The sequence below is a fragment of the Oncorhynchus mykiss genome, chromosome 11 (assembly GCF_013265735.2).
Source record: "Oncorhynchus mykiss isolate Arlee chromosome 11, USDA_OmykA_1.1, whole genome shotgun sequence".
Taxonomy (NCBI): Eukaryota; Metazoa; Chordata; class Actinopteri; order Salmoniformes; family Salmonidae; genus Oncorhynchus; species Oncorhynchus mykiss.
In genome coordinates this window covers 3,501,941-3,523,443 of record NC_048575.1, presented here as the reverse complement: position 1 = coordinate 3,523,443, position 21,503 = coordinate 3,501,941, and the positions used below count along the sequence as shown (strand labels likewise).

At 48.0% G+C, this 21,503-nt stretch overlaps 1 protein-coding gene across 2 annotated transcripts; it reads left to right on the top strand.

The window, feature by feature from the left end:
• The first annotated feature begins 1,240 nt into the window (after positions 1-1,240).
• gdap1 (ganglioside induced differentiation associated protein 1) lies at positions 1,241-20,025 on the top strand. Of its 2 annotated transcripts, XM_036934664.1 has the most exons (6): positions 1,241-1,449; positions 10,975-11,167; positions 16,625-16,798; positions 16,886-16,980; positions 18,123-18,237; positions 19,580-20,025. In XM_036934664.1, exons 1-6 carry the CDS (start codon positions 1,282-1,284, stop codon positions 19,936-19,938), a joined length of 1,104 nt encoding a protein of 367 aa, XP_036790559.1. In that variant the 5' UTR covers positions 1,241-1,281; the 3' UTR covers positions 19,939-20,025. The 2 variants fall into 2 exon arrangements, with proteins under 2 accessions (XP_036790559.1, XP_036790560.1); XM_036934665.1 differs by lacking the exon at positions 10,975-11,167 and having other exon boundaries at positions 1,311-1,449.
• Positions 20,026-21,503: the final 1,478 nt, after the last annotated feature.

The following is a 21,503-nucleotide window of genomic DNA, read 5'->3' as shown; positions in this document are numbered from 1 at the left end:
AGAGCAACCGTCAGATAGCCGCTACCGCGTCGATAGAACAGGTGTGTGTTTCCTCTACAGAATGGCTCTTTTTGAGGTGTGAGTGAACAGGGGGTAAATATATAAATGTCCTGTGTGATCCATAAAGATCCGATTAAACCCGTATTCTAATTTCATCATACGGCCACTGTAAAACTCTGAAATCGCCGATTTCAGGCAAAACTCTCAACATGTCGTAATGAAAATAATATGTACACTTTGCTGTTGAAGGCTACTTTTTGTGACAGTTGTATTTAAGTAACTGTCTTAATTTTGTCAACCTATAATTGTATATATATATATATATATATATATATATATATATATATATATATAAGCTTCTGGCATGTTTTAAATAGGCTATAATAAGGTCAAACTCTAATTCTTAATTCTACACAACTTGATTATTCAATCAGTTCAGACATGATGTAAATATATGAGCTTCAGTCGAAGGGAAACTATTAATTTATCAATACAATACTGACAATATCACAGTATCACAAATCACTTGCATTGGCAATATATACATATGTTTCCCATGCCAATAAAGCCCCTTGAATTGAATTGAATTTATTTGAAAAAGGAGTGGATAACAGCGACCTCTGCTGATGACTGGAAGCAATGGTCAACACTACGTAGAGCTGCTGTATGGGACGCAACCTCTCACGAGCGACGATTTATCAAATTACAAAGAGCATTTTCTAAAACTAGAAGGATATTTATTGCTATTATTTTACACACCTTACAGAAACTTAAATAAGTAGCTACTACGTAGGCTAATTTAAATATAGATCTACAACCACTGAGGCTTTTCATAACACACAGACATAGGACTACTGGAAGTTGTGATCTTTCAGAGAGGTACTCACAAACATGGCCATTTCCCATTCATCTCTCATTCATCAGTCCTGATGAAACTAAGAGGGGTGTGATGCTGATGACGCAATAGGTTGGAGGTCTGACCTCGCTCGGATCCGTAACCAATTGATTGTCACTAGTTACAACAGCCACAAATATATAAACCCCGCCTACTTCTACAATTTATCTTCTTAAAAATCTGATTTTGAACCTAATTCTAACCTTAAAACTAACTTTAACCACACTGCTATACTTATGCATAACCATAACCTTAAATTAAGTCCAAAAATCACATTTTTGTTTTCAATGATTTTTATGACAAAGACAATTTAATTTTGTGGCTGTGGTAACTAGTGACAACCGTCCCAAACACAGCAACAACTCAGCGACAGACATATAGCTAAAATGGCGGCGGAAAACAGCGCCGAATTTCAGGATGATAAAGAAATCCTCATCAACAAGGGTGATGTTCAAGAGGTACAACAAAAGAGCGGAACTGTCACAGAAAGTACGACTGCCAAACCATCCAAAATGACACTGTATCATTGGACGCAGTCCTTCAGTTCGCAGAAGGTGAGTGTTTCAGGACCATGCCGTAATGGACAGCTCCTCAAGGGTATGCGTGGATTGCGTGACTAGGCAAGGTATTGCGACATGCTAATCAAAATAACACTGATATGACAAAATAAATGAAGTTATAGCATCATATAGGCTTTTGCAGCTCCTAAAACGGACTGTAACCAGGCTGTTTTGCTATTTCTGCTTGAACAGGAAGCTGGATCTATTGGCCAACATGCACATGGCCTTTCTTACAGCGAAATCCCAGTTCCAAATCAAATCACACGTTATTTATCGCATGTGCCAAATACAAAAGCTGTAGTGCTTACAGTGACATGCTAAATACAACAGGTGTAGTAGACCTCACAGTGAAATGCTTTCTTACAAGCCCATAACCAACAATGCTGTTTTAAGGAAAAATAAAATACAATTATAATAATCATTCAATTAAGGAGCAGGGGTAAAATAACAAGAGTGAGGCTATATACAGGGTATTACGGTACAGAGTCAATGTGGAGGCTATATACAGGGTATTACGGTACAGAATCAATATGGAGGCTATATACAGGGTATTACGGTACAGAGTCAATGTGGAGGCTATATACAGGGTATTACGGTACAGAGTCAATGTGGAGGCTATATACAGGGTGTACCGGTACAGAGTCAATCTGGAGGCTATATACAGGGTGTTACGGTACAGAGTCAATGTGGAGGCTATATACAGGGTGTTACGGTACAGAGTCAATGTGGAGGCTATATACAGGGTGTTACGGTACAGAGTCAATGTGGAGGCTATATACAGGGGGTACCGGTACAGAGTCAATGTGGAGGCTATATACAGGGTGTTACGGTACAGAGTCAATGTGGAGGCTATATGCAGGGTGTACCAGTACAGAGTCAAAGTGGAGACTATATACAGGGGGTACCGGTACAGAGTCAATGTGGAGACTATATACAGGGGGTACTGGTACAGAGTCAATGTGGAGACTATATACAGGGGGTTCCAGTACAGAGTCAATGTAGACTGTATACAGGAGGTACCGGTACAGAGTCAATGTGGAGGATATATACAGGGGGTACCGGTACAGAGTCAATGTGGTGACTATATACAGGGGGTACCGGTACAGATTGAATGTGGAGACTAGATACAGGGGGTACCGGTACAGAGTCAATCTGGAGGCTATATACAGGGTGTTACGGTACAGAGTCAATGTGGAGGCTATATACAGGGTGTTACGGTACAGAGTCAATTTGCGGGGGCTAGGTTAGTCGAGGTAATTCTGGTAATATATACAGTGGGGCAAAAAAGTATTTAGTCAGCCACCAATTGTGCAAGTTATCCCACTTAAAAAGATGAGAGGCCTGTAATTTTCATCATAGGTACACTTCAACTATGACAGACAAAATTAGAAAAACATTTTTTCAATTATTTTATTTGCAAATTTTGGTGGAAAATAAGTATTTGGTCAATAACAAAAGTTTATCTCAATACTTTGTTATATACCCTTTGTTAGCAATGACAGAGGTCAAACGTTTTCTGTAAGTCTTCACAAGGTTTTCACACACTGTTGCTGGTATTTTGGCCCATTCCTCCATGCAGAACTCCTCTAGAGCAGTGATGTTTTGGGGCTGTTGCTAGGCAACACGGACTTTCAACTCCCTCCAAAGATTTTCCATGGGGTTGAGATCTGGAGACTGGCTAAGCCACTCCAGACCTTGAAATGCTTCTTACGAAGCCACTCCTTCGTTGCCCGGGTGGTGTGTTTGGGATCATTGTCATGCTGAAAGACCCAGCCACGTTTCATCTTCAATGCCCTTGCTGATGGAATGAGGTTTTCACTCAAAATCTCACGATACAAGGCCCCATTCATTCTTTCCTTTACATGGATCAGTCGTCCTGGTCCCTTTGCAGAAAAACAGCCCCAAAGCATGATGTTTCCACCCCCATGCTTCACAGTAGGTATGGTGTTCTTTGGATGCAACTCAGCATTCTTTGTCCTCCAAACACGACGAGTTGAGTTTTTACCCAAAAATTATATTTTGGTTTCATCTGACCATATGACATTCTCCCAATCTTCTTCTGAATCATCCAAATGCTCTTTAGCAAACTTCAGACGGGCCTGGACATATACTGGCTTAAGCAGGGGGACACGTCTGGCACTGCAGGATTTGAGTCCCTGGCGGCGTAGTGTGTTATTGATGGTAGGCTTTGTTACTTTGGTCCCAGCTCTCTGCAGGGCATTCACTAGGTCCCCCCGTGTGGTTCTGGGATTTTTGCTCACCGTTCTTGTGATCATTTTGACCCCACAGGGTGAGATCTTGTGTGGAGCCCCAGATCGAGGGAGATTATCAGTGGTCTTGTATGTCTTCCATTTCCTAATAATTGCTCCCACAGTTGATTTCTTCAAACCAAGCTGCTTACCTTTTGCAGATTCAGTCTTCCCAGCCTGGTGCAGGTCTACATTTTTGTTTCTGGTGTCCTTTGACAGCTCTTTGGTCTTGGCCATAGTGGAGTTTGGAGTGTGACTGTTTGAGGTTGTGGACAGGTGTATTTTATACTGATAACAAGTTCAAACAGGTGCCATTAATACAGGTAACGAGTGGAGGACAGAGGAGCCTCTTAAAGAAGAAGTTACAGGTCTGTGAGAGCCAGAAATCGTGCTTGTTTGTAGGTGACCAAATACTTATTTTCCACCATAATTTGCAAATAAATTCATTAAAAATGTGATTTCTGGATTTTTTTTCTCATTTTGTCTGTCATAGTTGAAGTGTACCTATGATGACAATTACAGACCTCTCTCATCTTTTTAAGTGGGAGAACTTGCACAATTGGTGGCTGACTAAATACTTTTTTGCCCCACTGTACATGTGGGTAGAGTTATTAAAGTGACTATACATAGATAGTCATAGATAACAACAGAGAGTAGCAGCGGTGTAAAAAAGGGGAGGGGGGACAATGTTAATAGTCTGGGTAGCCATTTGATTAGGTGTTCAGGAGTCTTATGGCTTGGGGGGTAGAAGCTGTTTAGAAGCCTCTTGGACCTAGACTTGGCGCTCCGGTACCGCTTGCCGTGCTCTAGCAGAGAGAACAGTCTATGACCAGGGTGGCTGGAGTCTTTGACAATTTTTAGGGCCTTCGTCTGACACCTCCTGGTATAGAGTTCCTGCATGGCAGGAAGCTTGGCCCCAGTGATGTACTGGGCCATACGCACTACCCTCTATAGTGCCTTGCGGTTGGAGGCTGAGCAGTTGCCATACTAGGCTGTGATGCAATCAGTCAGGATGCTCTCGATGGTGCAGCTGAATAACCTTTTGAGGATCTGAGGACCCATGCCAAATCTTTTCGGTCTCCAGGGAGGGAAATAGGTTTTGTCGTGCCCTCTTCACGACTGTCTTGGTGTGCATGGACCAGGTTAGTTTGTTGGTGATGTGGACTCTAAGGAACTTGAAGATCTCAACCTGCTCCAATACAGCCCTGTCGAGGAGAATGGGGGTGTCCTCTGTCCCCCAATTCCTGTAGTCCACAATCATCTCCTTAGTCTTGATCACATTGAGGGAGAGGTTGTTGTACTTGCGCCAAACGGTCAAATCTCTGACCTCCTCCCTATAGGCTGTCTCTTCATTGTCGGTGATCAGGCTTACCACTGTTGTGTCATCAGCAAACTTAAGGATGTTGTTGGAGTCATGCCTGGTCTTGTAGTCATGAGTGAACAGGGAGTACAGGAGGGGACTGAGCACGCACCCCTGAGGGGCCCATGTGTTGAGGATCAACGTGGCGGATGTGTTGTTACCTAGCCTTACCACCTGGAAGTCCAGGATCCAGTTGCAGAGGTAGGTGTTTAGTCCCAGGGTTCTTAGCTTAGTGATGAGCTTTTAGGGCACTATGGTGGTGAACACTGAGCTGTAGTCAATGAATAGCATTCTCACATAGGTGTTCCTTTTGTCCAGGTGTGAAAGGGCAGTGTGGAGTGCAATAGAGATTGCATCATCTGTGGATATGTTGGAGTGGTATCCAAATTGGAGTGCGTCTAGGGTTTCTGGGATAATGGTGTTGATATGAGCCATGACCAGCCTTTCAAAGCTTTTCATGGCTACAGACGTGAGTGCTACAGGTCGGTGGTCATTTAGGCAGGTTACCTTTGTGTTCTTGAGCACTGGGACTATGGTGTTCTGCTTGAAACATGTTGGTATTACAGACTCAGACAGGGAGAGGTTGAAAATGTCAGTGAAGACACTTGCCAGTTGTTCAGCTCATGCTCAGCGTACACGTCCTGGTAATCTGTCTGGCCCTGTGTTCTTGTGAATGTTGACCTGTTTAAAGGTCTTACTCACATCTGCTACAGAGAGCGTGATTACACAGCCGCCCAGAACAGCTGATGCTCTCATGCATGGTTCAGTGTTACTTGCCTCAAAGCGAGCATAAAAGTAATTTAGCTCGCCTGGTTGGCCCGTGTCACTGGGCAGCTCGCGGCTGTGCTTTCCAATGTAGTCTATCCATATGCTTTGAAGTCCACAGCCCCATCATAGATAATTCTTTGATGTCCTTCTCCAAGTTCATAATGACATGTCACAAGTGTAAGGGTATTATAGGTGGAGCTGTATTGTAGGTGGAGCTGTATTGTATTGGAGCTGTATTGTATTGGAGCTGTATTGTATTGGAGCTGTATTGTATTGGAGCTGTATTGTAGCTGTATTGTATTGGAGCTGTATTGTATTGTAGCTGTATTGGAGCTGTATTGTATTGGAGCTGTATTGTATTGGAGCTGTATTGTATTGGAGCTGTATTGTAGGTGGAGCTGTATTGTAGGTGGAGATGTATTGTAGCTGTATTGTAGCTGTATTGTATTGTAGCTGTATTGTAGGTGGAGCTGTATTGTAGGTGGAGCTGTATTGTAGGTGGAGATGTATTGTATTGGAGCTGTATTGTAGGTGGAGCTGTATTGTAGGTGGAGCTGTATTGTAGGTGGAGCTGTATTGTAGCTGTATTGTATTGGAGCTGTATTGTAGGTGGAGCTGTATTGTAGGTGGAGCTGTATTGTAGGTGGAGTTGTATTGTAGGTGGAGCTGTATTGTATTGTAGGTGGAGCTGTATTGTAGGTGGAGCTGTATTGTAGGTGGAGCTGTATTGTAGCTGTATTGTATTGGAGCTGTATTGTATTGGAGCTGTATTGTAGGTGGAGCTGTATTGTAGGTGGAGCTGTATTGTAGGTGGAGTTGTATTGTAGGTGGAGCTGTATTGTATTGGAGCTGTATTGTAGGTGGAGCTGTATTGTAGCTGTATTGTAGGTGGAGCTGCATTGTAGGTGGAGCTGTATTGTATTGTAGCTGTATTGTAGGTGGAGCTGTATTGTAGCTGTATTGTAGGTGGAGCTGTATTGTAGGTGGAGCTGTATTGTAGCTGTATTGTATTGGAGCTGTATTGTAGATGTATTGTATTGGAGCTGTATTGTAGGTGGAGCTGTATTGTAGGTGGAGATGTATTGTATTGGAGCTGTATTGTAGGTGGAGCTGTATTGTAGGTGGAGCTGTATTGTAGCTGTATTGTATTGGAGCTGTATTGTAGGTGGAGCTGTATTGTAGGTGGAGCTGTATTGTAGGTGGAGCTGTATTGTATTGTAGCTGTATTGTAGGTGGAGCTGTATTGTTATTGGAGCTGTATTGTAGGTGGAGCTGTATTGTATTGTAGCTGTATTGTAGGTGGAGCTGTATTGTATTGTAGCTGTATTGTAGGTGGAGCTGTATTGTATTGTAGCTGTATTGTAGGTGGAGCTGTATTGTAGGTGGAGCTGTATTGTTATTGGAGCTGTATTGTAGGTGGAGCTGTATTGTATTGGAGCTGTATTGTAGCTGTATTGTAGGTGGAGCTGTATTGTATTGGAGCTGTATTGTATTGGAGCTGTATTGTAGGTGGAGCTGTATTGTAGCTGTATTGTATTGTAGCTGTATTGTAGGTGGAGCTGTATTGTAGCTGTATTGTATTGTAGCTGTATTGTAGGTGGAGCTGTATTGTAGCTGTATTGTATTGGAGCTGTATTGTATTGGAGCTGTATTGTATTGGAGCTGTATTGTATTGGAGCTGTATTGTATTGGAGCTGTATTGTAGGGCGTTTGATCATTATAGAGAAGGGTCTGGTGTGTATTGCAGGTGTGCCTGGGCCGTAGTTTAGAAAGATGTGATCCTGCTGAGTGGGTATGTTGCTCATTTGAATTGTGTTGTCCTGTGTTTAGAAATATAATCTCATTCTAGATCTGTCAATCTATATACATGAGTCTGGCCATAGCAGAGAAGGGACTGAGCTGTGCATCTTAACGAACTGTGCTGTGACTGTCCTGTCTAGGTGTGTCTAGATGTACCTGTGATGTGACTGTCCTGTCTAGGTGTGTCTAGATGTACCTGTGATGTGACTGTCCTGTCTAGGTGTGTCTAGATGTACCTGTGATGTGACTGTCCTGTCTAGGTGTGTCTAGATGTACCTGTGCTGTGACTGTCCTGTCTAGGTGTGTCTAGATGTACCTGTGCTGTGACTGTCCTGTCTAGGTGTGTCTAGATGTACCTGTGATGTGACTGTCCTGTCTAGGTGTGTCTAGATGTACCTGTGCTGTGACTGTCCTGTCTAGGTGTGTCTAGATGTACCTGTGATGTGACTGTCCTGTCTAGGTGTGTCTAGATGTACCTGTGATGTGACTGTCCTGTCTAGGTGTGTCTAGATGTACCTGTGATGTGACTGTCCTGTCTAGGTGTGTCTAGATGTACCTGTGATGTGACTGTCCTGTCTAGGTGTGTCTAGATGTACCTGTGATGTGACTGTCCTGTTTAGGTGTGTCTAGATGTACCTGTGATGTGACTGTCCTGTCTAGGTGTGTCTAGATGTACCTGTGATGTGACTGTCCTGTCTAGGTGTGTCTAGATGTACCTGTGATGTGACTGTCCTGTTTAGGTGTGTCTAGATGTACCTGTGATGTGACTGTCCTGTCTAGGTGTGTCTAGATGTACCTGTGATGTGACTGTCCTGTCTAGGTGTGTCTAGATGTACCTGTGATGTGACTGTCCTGTCTAGGTGTGTCTAGATGTACCTGTGCTGTGACTGTCCTGTCTAGGTGTGTCTAGATGTACCTGTGATGTGACTGTCCTGTCTAGGTGTGTCTAGATGTACCTGTGATGTGACTGTCCTGTTTAGGTGTGTCTAGATGTACCTGTGATGTGACTGTCCTGTTTAGGTGTGTCTAGATGTACCTGTGATGTGACTGTCCTGTCTAGATGTACCTGTGCTGTGACTGTCCTGTCTAGGTGTGTCTAGATGTACCTGTGATGTGACTGTCCTGTCTAGATGTACCTGTGATGTGACTGTCCTGTTTAGGTGTGTCTAGATGTACCTGTGATGTGACTGTCCTGTCTAGATGTACCTGTGATGTGACTGTCCTGTCTAGGTGCGTCTAGATGTACCTGTGCTGTGACTGTCCTGTCTAGGTGTGTCTAGATGTACCTGTGCTGTGACTGTCCTGTCTAGATGTACCTGTGCTGTGACTGTCCTGTCTAGGTGTGTCTAGATGTACCTGTGCTGTGACTGTCCTGTCTAGATGTACCTGTGCTGTGACTGTCCTGTCTAGGTGTGTCTAGATGTACCTGTGCTGTGACTGTCCTGTCTAGATGTACCTGTGCTGTGACTGTCCTGTCTAGGTGTTCCTAGATGTACCTGTGCTGTGACTGTCCTGTCTAGGTGTGTCTAGATGTACCTGTGCTGTGACTGTCCTGTCTAGATGTACCTGTGCTGTGACTGTCCTGTCTAGGTGTGTCTAGATGTACCTGTGATGTGACTGTCCTGTTTAGGTGTGTCTAGATGTACCTGTGCTGTGACTGTCCTGTCTAGGTGTACCTGTGATGTGACTGTCCTGTCTAGATGTACCTGTGATGTGACTGTCCTGTCTAGGTGTGTCTAGATGTACCTGTGCTGTAACTGTCCTGTCTAGGTGTACCTGTGCTGTGACTGTCCTGTCTAGGTGTGTCTAGATGTACCTGTGCTGTGACTGCCCTGTCTAGGTGTGTCTAGATGTAACTGATGTGACTGTCCTGTCTAGGTGTGTCTAGATGTACCTGTGCTGTGACTGTCCTGTCTAGGTGTGTCTAGATGTAACTGATGTGACTGTCCTGTCTAGGTGCGTCTAGATGTACCTGTGCTGTGACTGTCCTGTCTAGGTGTGTCTAGATGTAACTGTGCTGTGACTGTCCTGTCTACGTGTTCCTAGATGCACCTGTGCTGTGACTTTCCTGTCTAGGTGTGTCTAGATATACCTGTGATGTGACTGTCCTGTCTAGGTGTTCCTAGATGTACCTGTGCTGTGACTGTCCTGTCTAGGTGCGTCTAGATGTACCTGTGCTGTGACTGTCCTGTCTAGGAGCGTCTAGATGTAACTGATGTGACTGTCCTGTATAGATGTAACTGTGCTGTGACTGTCCTGTCTAGGTGTGTTTAGATGTACCTGTGATGTGACTGTCCTGTCTAGGTGTGTTTAGATGTACCTGTGACGTGACTGTCCTGTCTAGGTGTGTCTAGATGTACCTGTGATGTGACTGTCCTGTCTAGGTGTGTCTAGATGTACCTGTGCTGTGACTGTCCTGTCTAGGTGTGTTTAGATGTACCTGTGACGTGACTGTCCTGTCTAGGTGTGTCTAGATGTACCTGTGATGTGACTGTCCTGTCTAGGTGTGTCTAGATGTACCTGTGCTGTGACTGTCCTGTCTAGGTGCGTCTAGAAGCACCTGTGCTGTGACTGTCCTGTCTAGGTGTGTCTAGATGTACCTGTGATGTGACTGTCCTGTCTAGGTGTGTCTAGATGTACCTGTGCTGTGACTGTCCTGTCTAGGTGCGTCTAGAAGCACCTGTGCTGTGACTGTCCTGTCTAGGTGCGTCTAGATGTACCTGTGCTGTGACTGTCCTGTCTAGGAGCGTCTAGATGTAACTGATGTGACTGTCCTGTCTAGGTGTTCCTAGATGTACCTGTGCTGTGACTGTCCTGTCTAGGTGCGTCTAGATGTTCCTGTGCTGTGACTGTCCTGTCTAGGTGTGTCTAGATGTACCTGTGCTGTGACTGTCCTGTCTAGGTGTGTCTAGATGTACCTGTGCTGTGACTGTCCTGTCTAGGTGTGTCTAGATGTACCTGTGCTGTGACTGTCCTGTCTAGGTGTTCCTAGATGCAACTGTGCTGTGACTGTCCTGTCTAGGTGTGTCTAGATGTACCTGTGCTGTGACTGTCCTGTCTAGGTGTGTCTAGATGTACCTGTGCTGTGACTGTCCTGTCTAGGTGTGTCTAGATGTACCTGTGCTGTGACTGTCCTGTTTAGGTGTGTCTAGATGTACCTGTGCTGTGACTGTCCTGTCTAGGTGTTCCTAGATGTAACTGTGCTGTGACTGTCCTGTCTAGGTGTGTCTAGATGTACCTGTGCTGTGACTGTCCTGTCTAGGTGTGTCTAGATGTACCTGTGCTGTGACTGTCCTGTCTAGGTGTTCCTAGATGTAACTGTGCTGTGACTGTCCTGTCTAGGTGCGTCTGGCCATAGCAGAGAAGGGACTGATCTGTGAGGAGTATGATGTCAGTCTGCCTCTTAGTGAACACAACGAGCCCTGGTTCATGAGACTGAACCCGGCAGGAGAGGTACCAGTCCTCGTCCACAATGACAACGTCATCACAGACCCTGTTCAGATCATGGACTATCTAGACCAGAACTTCAGAGATGGCAAGTAACTGACCCCTGACACCTAACCCTAACGCCTAACCCTAAACCTTAACCCTAAACCCCTAACCCCTAACCTTAGGGCTAGGGTGACTGGGCAACCCATTAGGTGTTCCCCCTAAGACACGTCAACAACCCCCAAAACGTCAATGTATAATCCCTGATCAAATTGACACATGGATTTTCAGTGCTCAGTTTTGTTCCCCTTTTTATTGGATCTCTGCCTCCACTCTCAACATCCCTGCCTCCACTCTCCACATCCCTGCCTCCACTCTCCACATCCCTGCCTCCACTCTCCACATCCCTGCCTCCACTCTCTACATCCCTGCCTCCACTCTCCACATCCCTGCCTCCACTTTCCACATCCCTGCCTCCACTCTCCACATCCCTGCCTCCACTCTCCACATCCCTGCCTCCACTCTCAACATCCCTGCCTCCACTCTCAACATCCCTGCCTCCACTCTCAACATCCCTGCCTCCACTCTCCACATCCCTGCCTCCACTCTCCACATCCCTGCCTCCACTCTCCACATCCCTGCCTCCACTCTCCACATCCCTGCCTCCACTCTCCACATCCCTGCCTCCACTCTCCACATCCCTGCCTCCACTCTCCACATCTCTGCCTCCACTCTCCACATCCCTGCCTCCACTCTCCACATCCCTGCCTCCACTCTCCACATCCCTGCCTCCACTCTCCACATCCCTGCCTCCACTCTACACATCCCTGCCTCCACTCTCCACATCCCTGCCTCCACTCTCCACATCCCTGCCTCCACTCTCCACATCCCTGCCTCCACTCTCCACATCCCTGCCTCCACTCTCAACATCCCTGCCTCCACTCTCCACATCCCTGCCTCCACTCTCCACATCCCTGCCTCCACTCTCCACATCCCTGCCTCCACTCTCCACATCCCTGCCTCCACTCTCCACATCCCTGCCTCCACTCTCTACATCCCTGCCTCCACTCTCCACATCCCTGCCTCCACTTTCCACATCCCTGCCTCCACTCTCCACATCCCTGCCTCCACTCTCCACATCCCTGCCTCCACTCTCCACATCCCTGCCTCCACTCTCCACATCCCTGCCTCCACTCTGCACATCCCTGCCTCCACTCTCCACATCCCTGCCTCCACTCTCCACATCCCTGCCTCCACTCTCCACATCTCTGCCTCCACTCTCCACATCCCTGCCTCCACTCTCCACATCCCTGCCTCCACTCTCCACATCCCTGCCTCCACTCTCAACATCCCTGCCTCCACTCTACACATCCCTGCCTCCACTCTCCACATCCCTGCCTCCACTCTCCACATCCCTGCCTCCACTCTCCACATCCCTGCCTCCACTCTCAACATCCCTGCCTCCACTCTCAACATCCCTGCCTCCACTCTCAACATCCCTGCCTCCACTCTCAACATCCCTGCCTCCACTCTCCACATCCCTGCCTCCACTCTCCACATCCCTGCCTCCACTCTCAACATCCCTGCCTCCACTCTCCACATCCCTGCCTCCACTCTCCACATCTCTGCCTCCACTCTCCACATCCCTGCCTCCACTCTCCACATCCCTGCCTCCACTCTCCACATCCCTGCCTCCACTCTCAACATCCCTGCCTCCACTCTACACATCCCTGCCTCCACTCTCCACATCCCTGCCTCCACTCTCCACATCCCTGCCTCCACTCTCCACATCCCTGCCTCCACTCTCAACATCCCTGCCTCCACTCTCAACATCCCTGCCTCCACTCTCAACATCCCTGCCTCCACTCTCAACATCCCTGCCTCCACTCTCCACATCCCTGCCTCCACTCTTCACATCCCTGCCTCCACTCTCAACATCCCTGCCTCCACTCTCCACATCCCTGCCTCCACTCTCCACATCCCTGCCTCCACTCTCCACATCCCTGCCTCCACTCTCCACATCCCTGCCTCCACTCTGCACATCCCTGCCTCCACTCTCCACATCCCTGCCTCCACTCTCCACATCCCTGCCTCCACTCTCCACATCTCTGCCTCCACTCTCCACATCCCTGCCTCCACTCTCCACATCCCTGCCTCCACTCTCCACATCCCTGCCTCCACTCTCAACATCCCTGCCTCCACTCTACACATCCCTGCCTCCACTCTCCACATCCCTGCCTCCACTCTCCACATCCCTGCCTCCACTCTCCACATCCCTGCCTCCACTCTCAACATCCCTGCCTCCACTCTCAACATCCCTGCCTCCACTCTCAACATCCCTGCCTCCACTCTCAACATCCCTGCCTCCACTCTCCACATCCCTGCCTCCACTCTCCACATCCCTGCCTCCACTCTCCACATCCCTGCCTCCACTCTCCACATCCCTGCCTCCACTCTCCACATCCCTGCCTCCACTCTCCACATCCCTGCCTCCACTCTCCACATCCCTGCCTCCACTCTCCACATCTCTGCCTCCACTCTCCACATCCCTGCCTCCACTCTCCACATCCCTGCCTCCACTCTCCACATCCCTGCCTCCACTCTCCACATCCCTGCCTCCACTCTACACATCCCTGCCTCCACTCTCCACATCCCTGCCTCCACTCTCCACATCCCTGCCTCCACTCTCCACATCCCTGCCTCCACTCTCAACATCCCTGCCTCCACTCTCCACATCCCTGCCTCCACTCTCCACATCCCTGCCTCCACTCTCCACATCCCTGCCTCCACTCTCCACATCCCTGCCTCCACTCTCCACATCCCTGCCTCCACTCTCTACATCCCTGCCTCCACTCTCCACATCCCTGCCTCCACTTTCCACATCCCTGCCTCCACTCTCCACATCCCTGCCTCCACTCTCCACATCCCTGCCTCCACTCTCCACATCCCTGCCTCCACTCTCCACATCCCTGCCTCCACTCTGCACATCCCTGCCTCCACTCTCCACATCCCTGCCTCCACTCTCCACATCCCTGCCTCCACTCTCCACATCTCTGCCTCCACTCTCCACATCCCTGCCTCCACTCTCCACATCCCTGCCTCCACTCTCCACATCCCTGCCTCCACTCTCAACATCCCTGCCTCCACTCTACACATCCCTGCCTCCACTCTCCACATCCCTGCCTCCACTCTCCACATCCCTGCCTCCACTCTCCACATCCCTGCCTCCACTCTCAACATCCCTGCCTCCACTCTCAACATCCCTGCCTCCACTCTCAACATCCCTGCCTCCACTCTCAACATCCCTGCCTCCACTCTCCACATCCCTGCCTCCACTCTCCACATCCCTGCCTCCACTCTCAACATCCCTGCCTCCACTCTCCACATCCCTGCCTCCACTCTCCACATCCCTGCCTCCACTCTCCACATCCCTGCCTCCACTCTCCACATCCCTGCCTCCACTCTGCACATCCCTGCCTCCACTCTCAACATCCCTGCCTCCACTCTGCCAGCTGTTCATTTTGATCTTTTGTTCTTCCTCATTATTATTGTTATTGTTATTATTATTATTATTATTATTATAATAATAATTGTTATTGTTATTATTATTGCTGTTATTGTTATTAGTATTGTTATTATTATTAGTATTACTGTTGTTATGTTTTTTATTGTTATTATTATCATCGTTATTATTAGTGGTGTTGTTATTGTTGTTGTTATTATTGCTGTTATTGTTATTAGTATTGTTATTATTATTAGTATTATTGTTGTTATGGTTTTTATTGTTATTATTATCATCATTATTATTAGTGGTGTTGTTATTGTTGTTGTTATTTTTGCTGTTATTGTTATTAGTATTGTTATTATTATTATCATTATCATTATTAGTGTTATTTTCCTCTTTGCTCATTGTTTTCATTCACTATTATCAGTTTCGTTTTGTTCCCCTGTTGTCTTGGTGTAAATGGATCCATCTCATGTTGTTCAGCCTAGTCTACTGCAGATAAGAGGGGATATTCTGGTAAGCATACGGAGAGGAGAGGAGCGCTTTTATTGATTTGTCTGAAAATGATATCTCAAATACAAGCACATATATGATTGTATTTGACAAACACTTTTCAAATATATTCAAAATGTAGTATTAATTCAACTTGCCCATGCCTAATGGCAATACCTTTTGCAGGTTCACACTTTGAATTAATTGTCTGTCTCTATATTCAGACAAAACAGGAGAATAACCTTTGTCTCATTGTTTCCCAAACCTCTCCTCCAGTACCCTCAGCTATTCTAGAACTGACACAACTCATTTAAATGGTCATCAAGCCCTTCATTAGTTAAATCTGCAGTGCTACTGTACATATCAACTAACCGGGCCGGCTGTGGGTAATGCTGGAGAGGTTTGGGTACTGCTGGAGAGGTTTGGGTACTGCTGGAGAGGTTTGGGTACTGCTGGAGAGGTTTGGGTACTGCTGGAGAGGTTTGGGGAATGCTGGAGAGGTTTGGGGAATGCTGGAGAGGTTTGGGTACTGCTGGAGAGGTTTGGGTACTGCTGGAGAGGTTTGGGTACTGCTGGAGAGGTTTGGGGACTGCTGGAGAGGTTTGGGTACTGCTGGAGAGGTTTGGGTACTGCTGGAGAGGTTTGGGTACTGCTGGAGAGGTTTGGGCACTGCTGGAGAGGTTTGGGTAATGCTGGAGAGGTTTGGGTACTGCTGGAGAGGTTTGGGTACTGCTGGAGAGGTTTGGGTACTGCTGGAGAGGTTTGGGTACTGCTGGAGAGGTTTGGGTACTGCTGGAGAGGTTTGGGTACTGCTGGAGAGGTTTGGGTACTGCTGGAGAGGTTTGGGTACTGCTGGAGAGGTTTGGGTACTGCTGGAGAGGTTTGGGTACTGCTGGAGAGGTTTGGGTACTGCTGGAGAGGTTTGGGCACTCCTGGAGAGGTTTGGGTAATGCTGGAGAGGTTTGGGTACTGCTGGAGAGGTTTGGGTACTGCTGGAGAGGTTTGGGTACTGCTGGAGAGGTTTGGGTAATGCTGGAGAGGTTTGGGTACTGCTGGAGAGGTTTGGGTACTGCTGGAGAGGTTTGGGGAATGCTGGAGAGGTTTGGGGAATGCTGGAGAGGTTTGGGTACTGCTGGAGAGGTTTGGGTACTGCTGGAGAGGTTTGGGTACTGCTGGAGAGGTTTGGGTACTGCTGGAGAGGTTTGGGTAATGCTGGAGAGGTTTGGGTACTGCTGGATAGGTTTGGGTACTGCTGGAGAGGTTTGGATAATGCTGGAGAGGTTTGGATAATGCTGGAGAGGTTTGGGTACTGCTGGAGAGGTTTGGGTACTGCTGGAGAGGTTTGGGTACTGCTGGAGAGGTTTGGGTACTGCTGGAGAGGTTTGGGTACTGCTGGAGAGGTTTGGGTAATGCTGGAGAGGTTTGGGTACTGCTGGAGAGGTTTGGGTACTGCTGGAGAGGTTTGGGTACTGCTGGAGAGGTTTGGGTAATGCTGCTTCGTTATAGTGATCTTGTTCATTAACCATCTCTGTTTCTCCGTTCTTTGTCCCTTTTGTATGTCTGTAGAGGGAACTGCTAAGCTGATCCCCGAGGAAGGCAGTATGTACTACCACAGAGTCCAGCACTACAGAGAACTACTGGACTCTCTACAGATGGACGCCTATACACACGGCTCCATACTCCACCCAGAGATCACCGTGGACTCACACATCCCAGCCTACGCCACCACACGTATACGAGGTGAGACGCGCACGCACGCACGCACACACTACCTTCCGTGGTATATTGGGGGTATAATAATGACGTGGTTGTATTTGTGTGTGACAGCACAGATTGGGAACACAGAGTCGGAGCTGAAGAAGCTAGCGGAGGAAAACCCAGAGCTAAAAGAGGCCTATATGGCTAAAACGAGGCGTTTAAAGGTACAGTGTCATGACTCAAATCCACACGCCTCTTTTACTACTCATTTCCAACCTGGAACTGTTTACCATCTCTGCATGATGTCATGAAAGCCTCAACGCCCAGTTTCTCTCCGTTTGTAGCACAAGCTGTTTACCATCTCTGCATGATGTCATGAAAGCCTCAACGCCCAGTTTCTCTCCGTTTGTAGCACAAGCTGTTTGACCATCTCTGCATGATGTCATGAAAGCCTCAACGCCCAGTTTCTCTCCGTTTGTAGCACAAGCTGTTTACCATCTCTGCATGATGTCATGAAAGCCTCAACGCCCAGTTTCCCTCCGTTTGTAGCACAAGCTGTTTACCATCTCTGCATGATGTCATGAAAGCCTAAACGCCCAGTTTCTCTCCGTTTGCAGCACAAGCTGTTTACCATCTCTGCATGATGTCATGAAAGCCTCAACGCCCAGTTTCTCTCCGTTTGTAGCACAAGCTGTTTGACCATCTCTGCATGATGTCATGAAAGCCTCAACGCCCAGTTTCTCTCCGTTTGTAGCACAAGCTGTTTACCATCTCTGCATGATGTCATGAAAGCCTCAACGCCCAGTTTCTCTCCGTTTGTAGCACAAGCTGTTTACCATCTCTGCATGATGTCATGAAAGCCTCAACGCCCAGTTTCCCTCCGTTTGTAGCACAAGCTGTTTACCATCTCTGCATGATGTCATGAAAGCCTCAACGCCCAGTTTCCCTCCGTTTGTAGCACAAGCTGTTTACCATCTCTGCATGATGTCATGAAAGCCTAAACGCCCAGTTTCTCTCCGTTTGTAGCACAAGCTGTTTACCATCTCTGCATGATGTCATGAAAGCCTCAACGCCCAGTTTCTCTCCGTTTGTAGCACAAGCTGTTTACCATCTCTGCATGATGTCATGAAAGCCTAAACGCCCAGTTTCCCTCCGTTTGTAGCACAAGCTGTTTACCATCTCTGCATGATGTCATGAAAGCCTAAACGCCCAGTTTCTCTCCGTTTGTAGCACAAGCTGTTTACCATCTCTGCATGATGTCATGAAAGCCTCAACGCCCAGTTTCCCTCCGTTTGTAGCACAAGCTGTTTACCATCTCTGCATGATGTCATGAAAGCCTAAACGCCCAGTTTCTCTCCGTTTGTAGCACAAGCTGTTTGACCATGACAACATGAAGTATCTGAAGAAGATTCTGGATGAGTTGGAGAAAGTTCTGGACCAGGTTGAGACAGAGCTACAGAGGAGAGCAGAGGAGACACCAGGTAGGTATTACACTGGGGAAGGTTCTGGACCAGGTTGAGACAGAACTATAGAGGAGACACCAGGTAGGTATTACACTGGGGAAGGTTCTGGACCAGGTGGAGGAGACATCAGGTAGGTATTACACTGGGGAAAGTTCTGGACCAGGTTGAGACAGAGCAACAGAGGAGAGCAGAGGAGACACCAGGTAGGTATTACACTGGGGAAGGTTCTGGACCAGGTTGAGACAGAACTATAGAGGAGACACCAGGTAGGTATTACACTGGGGAAGGTTCTGGACCAGGTGGAGGAGACGTAAGGTAGCATACAGGAGAAGGTTCTGGACCAGGTGGAGGAGACATCAGGTAGCATACAGGAGAAGGTTCTGGACCAGGTGGAGGAGACATCAGGTAGCATACAGGAGAAGGTTCTGGACCAGGTGGAGGAGACATCAGGTAGCATACAGGAGAAGGTTCTGGACCAGGTGGAGGAGACATCAGGTAGCACACAGGAGAAGGTTCTGAACCAGGTGGAGGAGACACCAGGCAGCATACAGGAGAAGGTTCTGGACCAGGTGGAGGGGATGTCAGGTAGCATACAGGAGAAGGTTTTGGACCAGGTGGAGGAGACACCAGGTAGCATCCAGGAGAAGGTTCTGGACCAGGTGGAGGAGACGTCAGGTAGCATACAGGAGAAGGTTCTGGACCAGGTGGAGGAGACGTCAGGTAGCATACAGGAGAAGGTTCTGGACCAGGTGGAGGAGACACCAGGTAGTATACAGGAGAAGGTTCTGGACCAGGTGGAGGAGACGTCAGGTAGCATACAGGAGAAGGTTCTGGACCAGGTGGAGGAGACGTCAGGTAGCATACAGGAGAAGGTTCTGGACCAGGTGGAGGGGACGTCAGGTAGCATACAGGAGAAGGTTCTGGACCAGGTGGAGGAGACACCAGGTAGTATACAGGAGAAGGTTCTGGACCAGGTGGAGGAGACACCAGGTAGTATACAGGAGAAGGTTCTGGACCAGTTGGAGGAGACGTCAGGTAGCAGACAGGAGAAGGTTCTGGACCAGGTGGAGGAGACGTCAGGTAGCAGACAGGAGAAGGTTCTGGACCAGGTGGAGGAGACGTCAGGTAGCATACAGGAGAAGGTTCTGGACCAGGTGGAGGAGACACCAGGTAGTATACAGAAGGTTCTGGACCAGGTGGAGGAGACGTCAGGTAGCATACAGGAGAAGGTTCTGGACCAGGTGGAGGAGACGTCAGGTAGCAGACAGGAGAAGAGATGAATACACCTTTATAATTGACACAACTGTTTTAAGACAGAAGACACTGTAGAAAATCTTCTTCCTCTTCTTCTTTCCACCAGAGGAGGGCAGTAGTCAGTCGTGGCTGTGTGGAGAGTTCTTCAGCATGGCCGACGTCTCCCTGGCTGTCACCCTGCACCGCCTCAAGTTCCTGGGGCTTTCCCGCCGTTACTGGGGCAACGGGGACCGCGGCAACCTGGAGGCCTACTATGAGCGTGTGCTGGAGCGCCCGTCCTTCCGGAGGGTTCTGGGACACGTAAACAACATCCTGATCTCGGCCGTGCTACCCGCCGCGTTCCGGGTGGCGAAGCAACACGTGCCGGCGTTCGTTGGCACCACGCTGCTCATAGGCATCCTGGGAGGAGCCACGTACCTGGCCTTCCTTTACCTGAAGACCAGGATGTTAATTACCAGGTGGTAGAGGTGAGAGAGAGAGAGAGAGAGAGAGAGAGAGAGAGAGAGAGAGAGAGAGAGATGGGAAGAGAGAGGCAGGGACAGAGAGAGAGAGAGAGAGGCAGGGACAGAGAGAGAGAGAGAAAGATGGGAAGAGAGGCAGGGACAGAGAGAGAGAGATGGGAAGAGAGGCAGGGACAGAGAGAGAGAGAGATGGGAAGAGAGGCAGGGACAGAGAGAGAGAGAGAGAGAGAGAGAGAGTTGGGAAGAGAGGCAGGGACAGAGAGAGAGAGAAAGAAGCAGGGAAAGCGAGATACAGAGATGGGAAGAGAGGCAGGGAGAGAGAGAGAGAGAGAGAGAGAGAGAGAGAGATGGGAAGAGAGAGAGAGAGAGAGAGATGGGAAGAGAGAGGCAGGGACAGAGAGAGAGAGAGAGAGATGGGAAGAGAGAGGCAGGGACAGAGAGAGAGAGAGAGAGAGATGGGAATAGAGAGGCAGGGACAGAGAGAGATGGGAAGAGAGGCAGGGACAGAGAGAGAGAGAGAGAGAGATGGGAAGAGAGGCAGGGACAGAGAGAGAGAGAGATGGGAAGAGAGGCAGGGACAGAGAGAGAGAGAGAAAGAGGCAAGGAAAGCGAGAGAGAGATGGGAAGAGAGAGGCAGGGAAGGATAGAGAGATATGCTTAAACCCAGAATGGGTTGCTTTACTCTGTAACACACAGCTACCATTGCCCATTGCTGTACAGTACATTGTGGTGCAGTGGATTGTCCATAAACCATAGACACAATAGAATATAACTTTATTGAATATAACTTTATTGTTCACATAATGTGGACATTTCTCTTTGCCGTGTTGCTCATTGCATTATTTAATAGGCCAAATATGCTTTTTCAGTCATCTTTAGTTTGTGTGTCAGATTGTCAGTTGAGTCTGTGGTTCCTCCTACCTTCTGACAGCTTGGCTTTGTCAGTTGAGTCTGTGGTTCCTCCTACCTTCTGACAACTTGGCTTTGTCAGTTGAGTCTGTGGTTGTCAATTCTTTGCTTGGTTATACAGTCTATTAACAGTTTATTTACAAAAGGCTTTATCCATACATACATTTTTCACATTTGTGTTTTTTCATCAGAAGTGGTTGCTTATGGGTACCTTGATGTGTGTGTAAAATATGACTGTTCTGAGAGGTTTCATGCATAGGTTTTAGATGTGTATAAAAATGTGTGTGTGTGTTTTTGCAAAATGCTATATATCCACGATTTGCTGCCGTGTCCTGTCTTGTCCTGATGAAATTAAACAGCTTTTTTCACTTGATTCAGAACTAATATCAACGGTTTACTTTGTATTTCTCTCTCTCTCTCTCTCTCTCTCTCTCTCTCTCTCTCTCTCTCTCTCTCTCTCTCTCTCTCTCTCTCTCTCTCTCTCTCTCTCTCTCTCTCTCTCTCTCTCTCTCTCTCTCTCTCTCTCTCTCTCTCTCTCTCTCTCTCTCTCTCTCTCTCTCTCTCTCTCTCTCTCTCTCTCTCTCTCTCTCTCTCTCTCTCTCTGCCCCCCACTCTCTCTCTCTCTGCACCTCCCTCTCTCTCTCTGCCCCCCACTCTCTC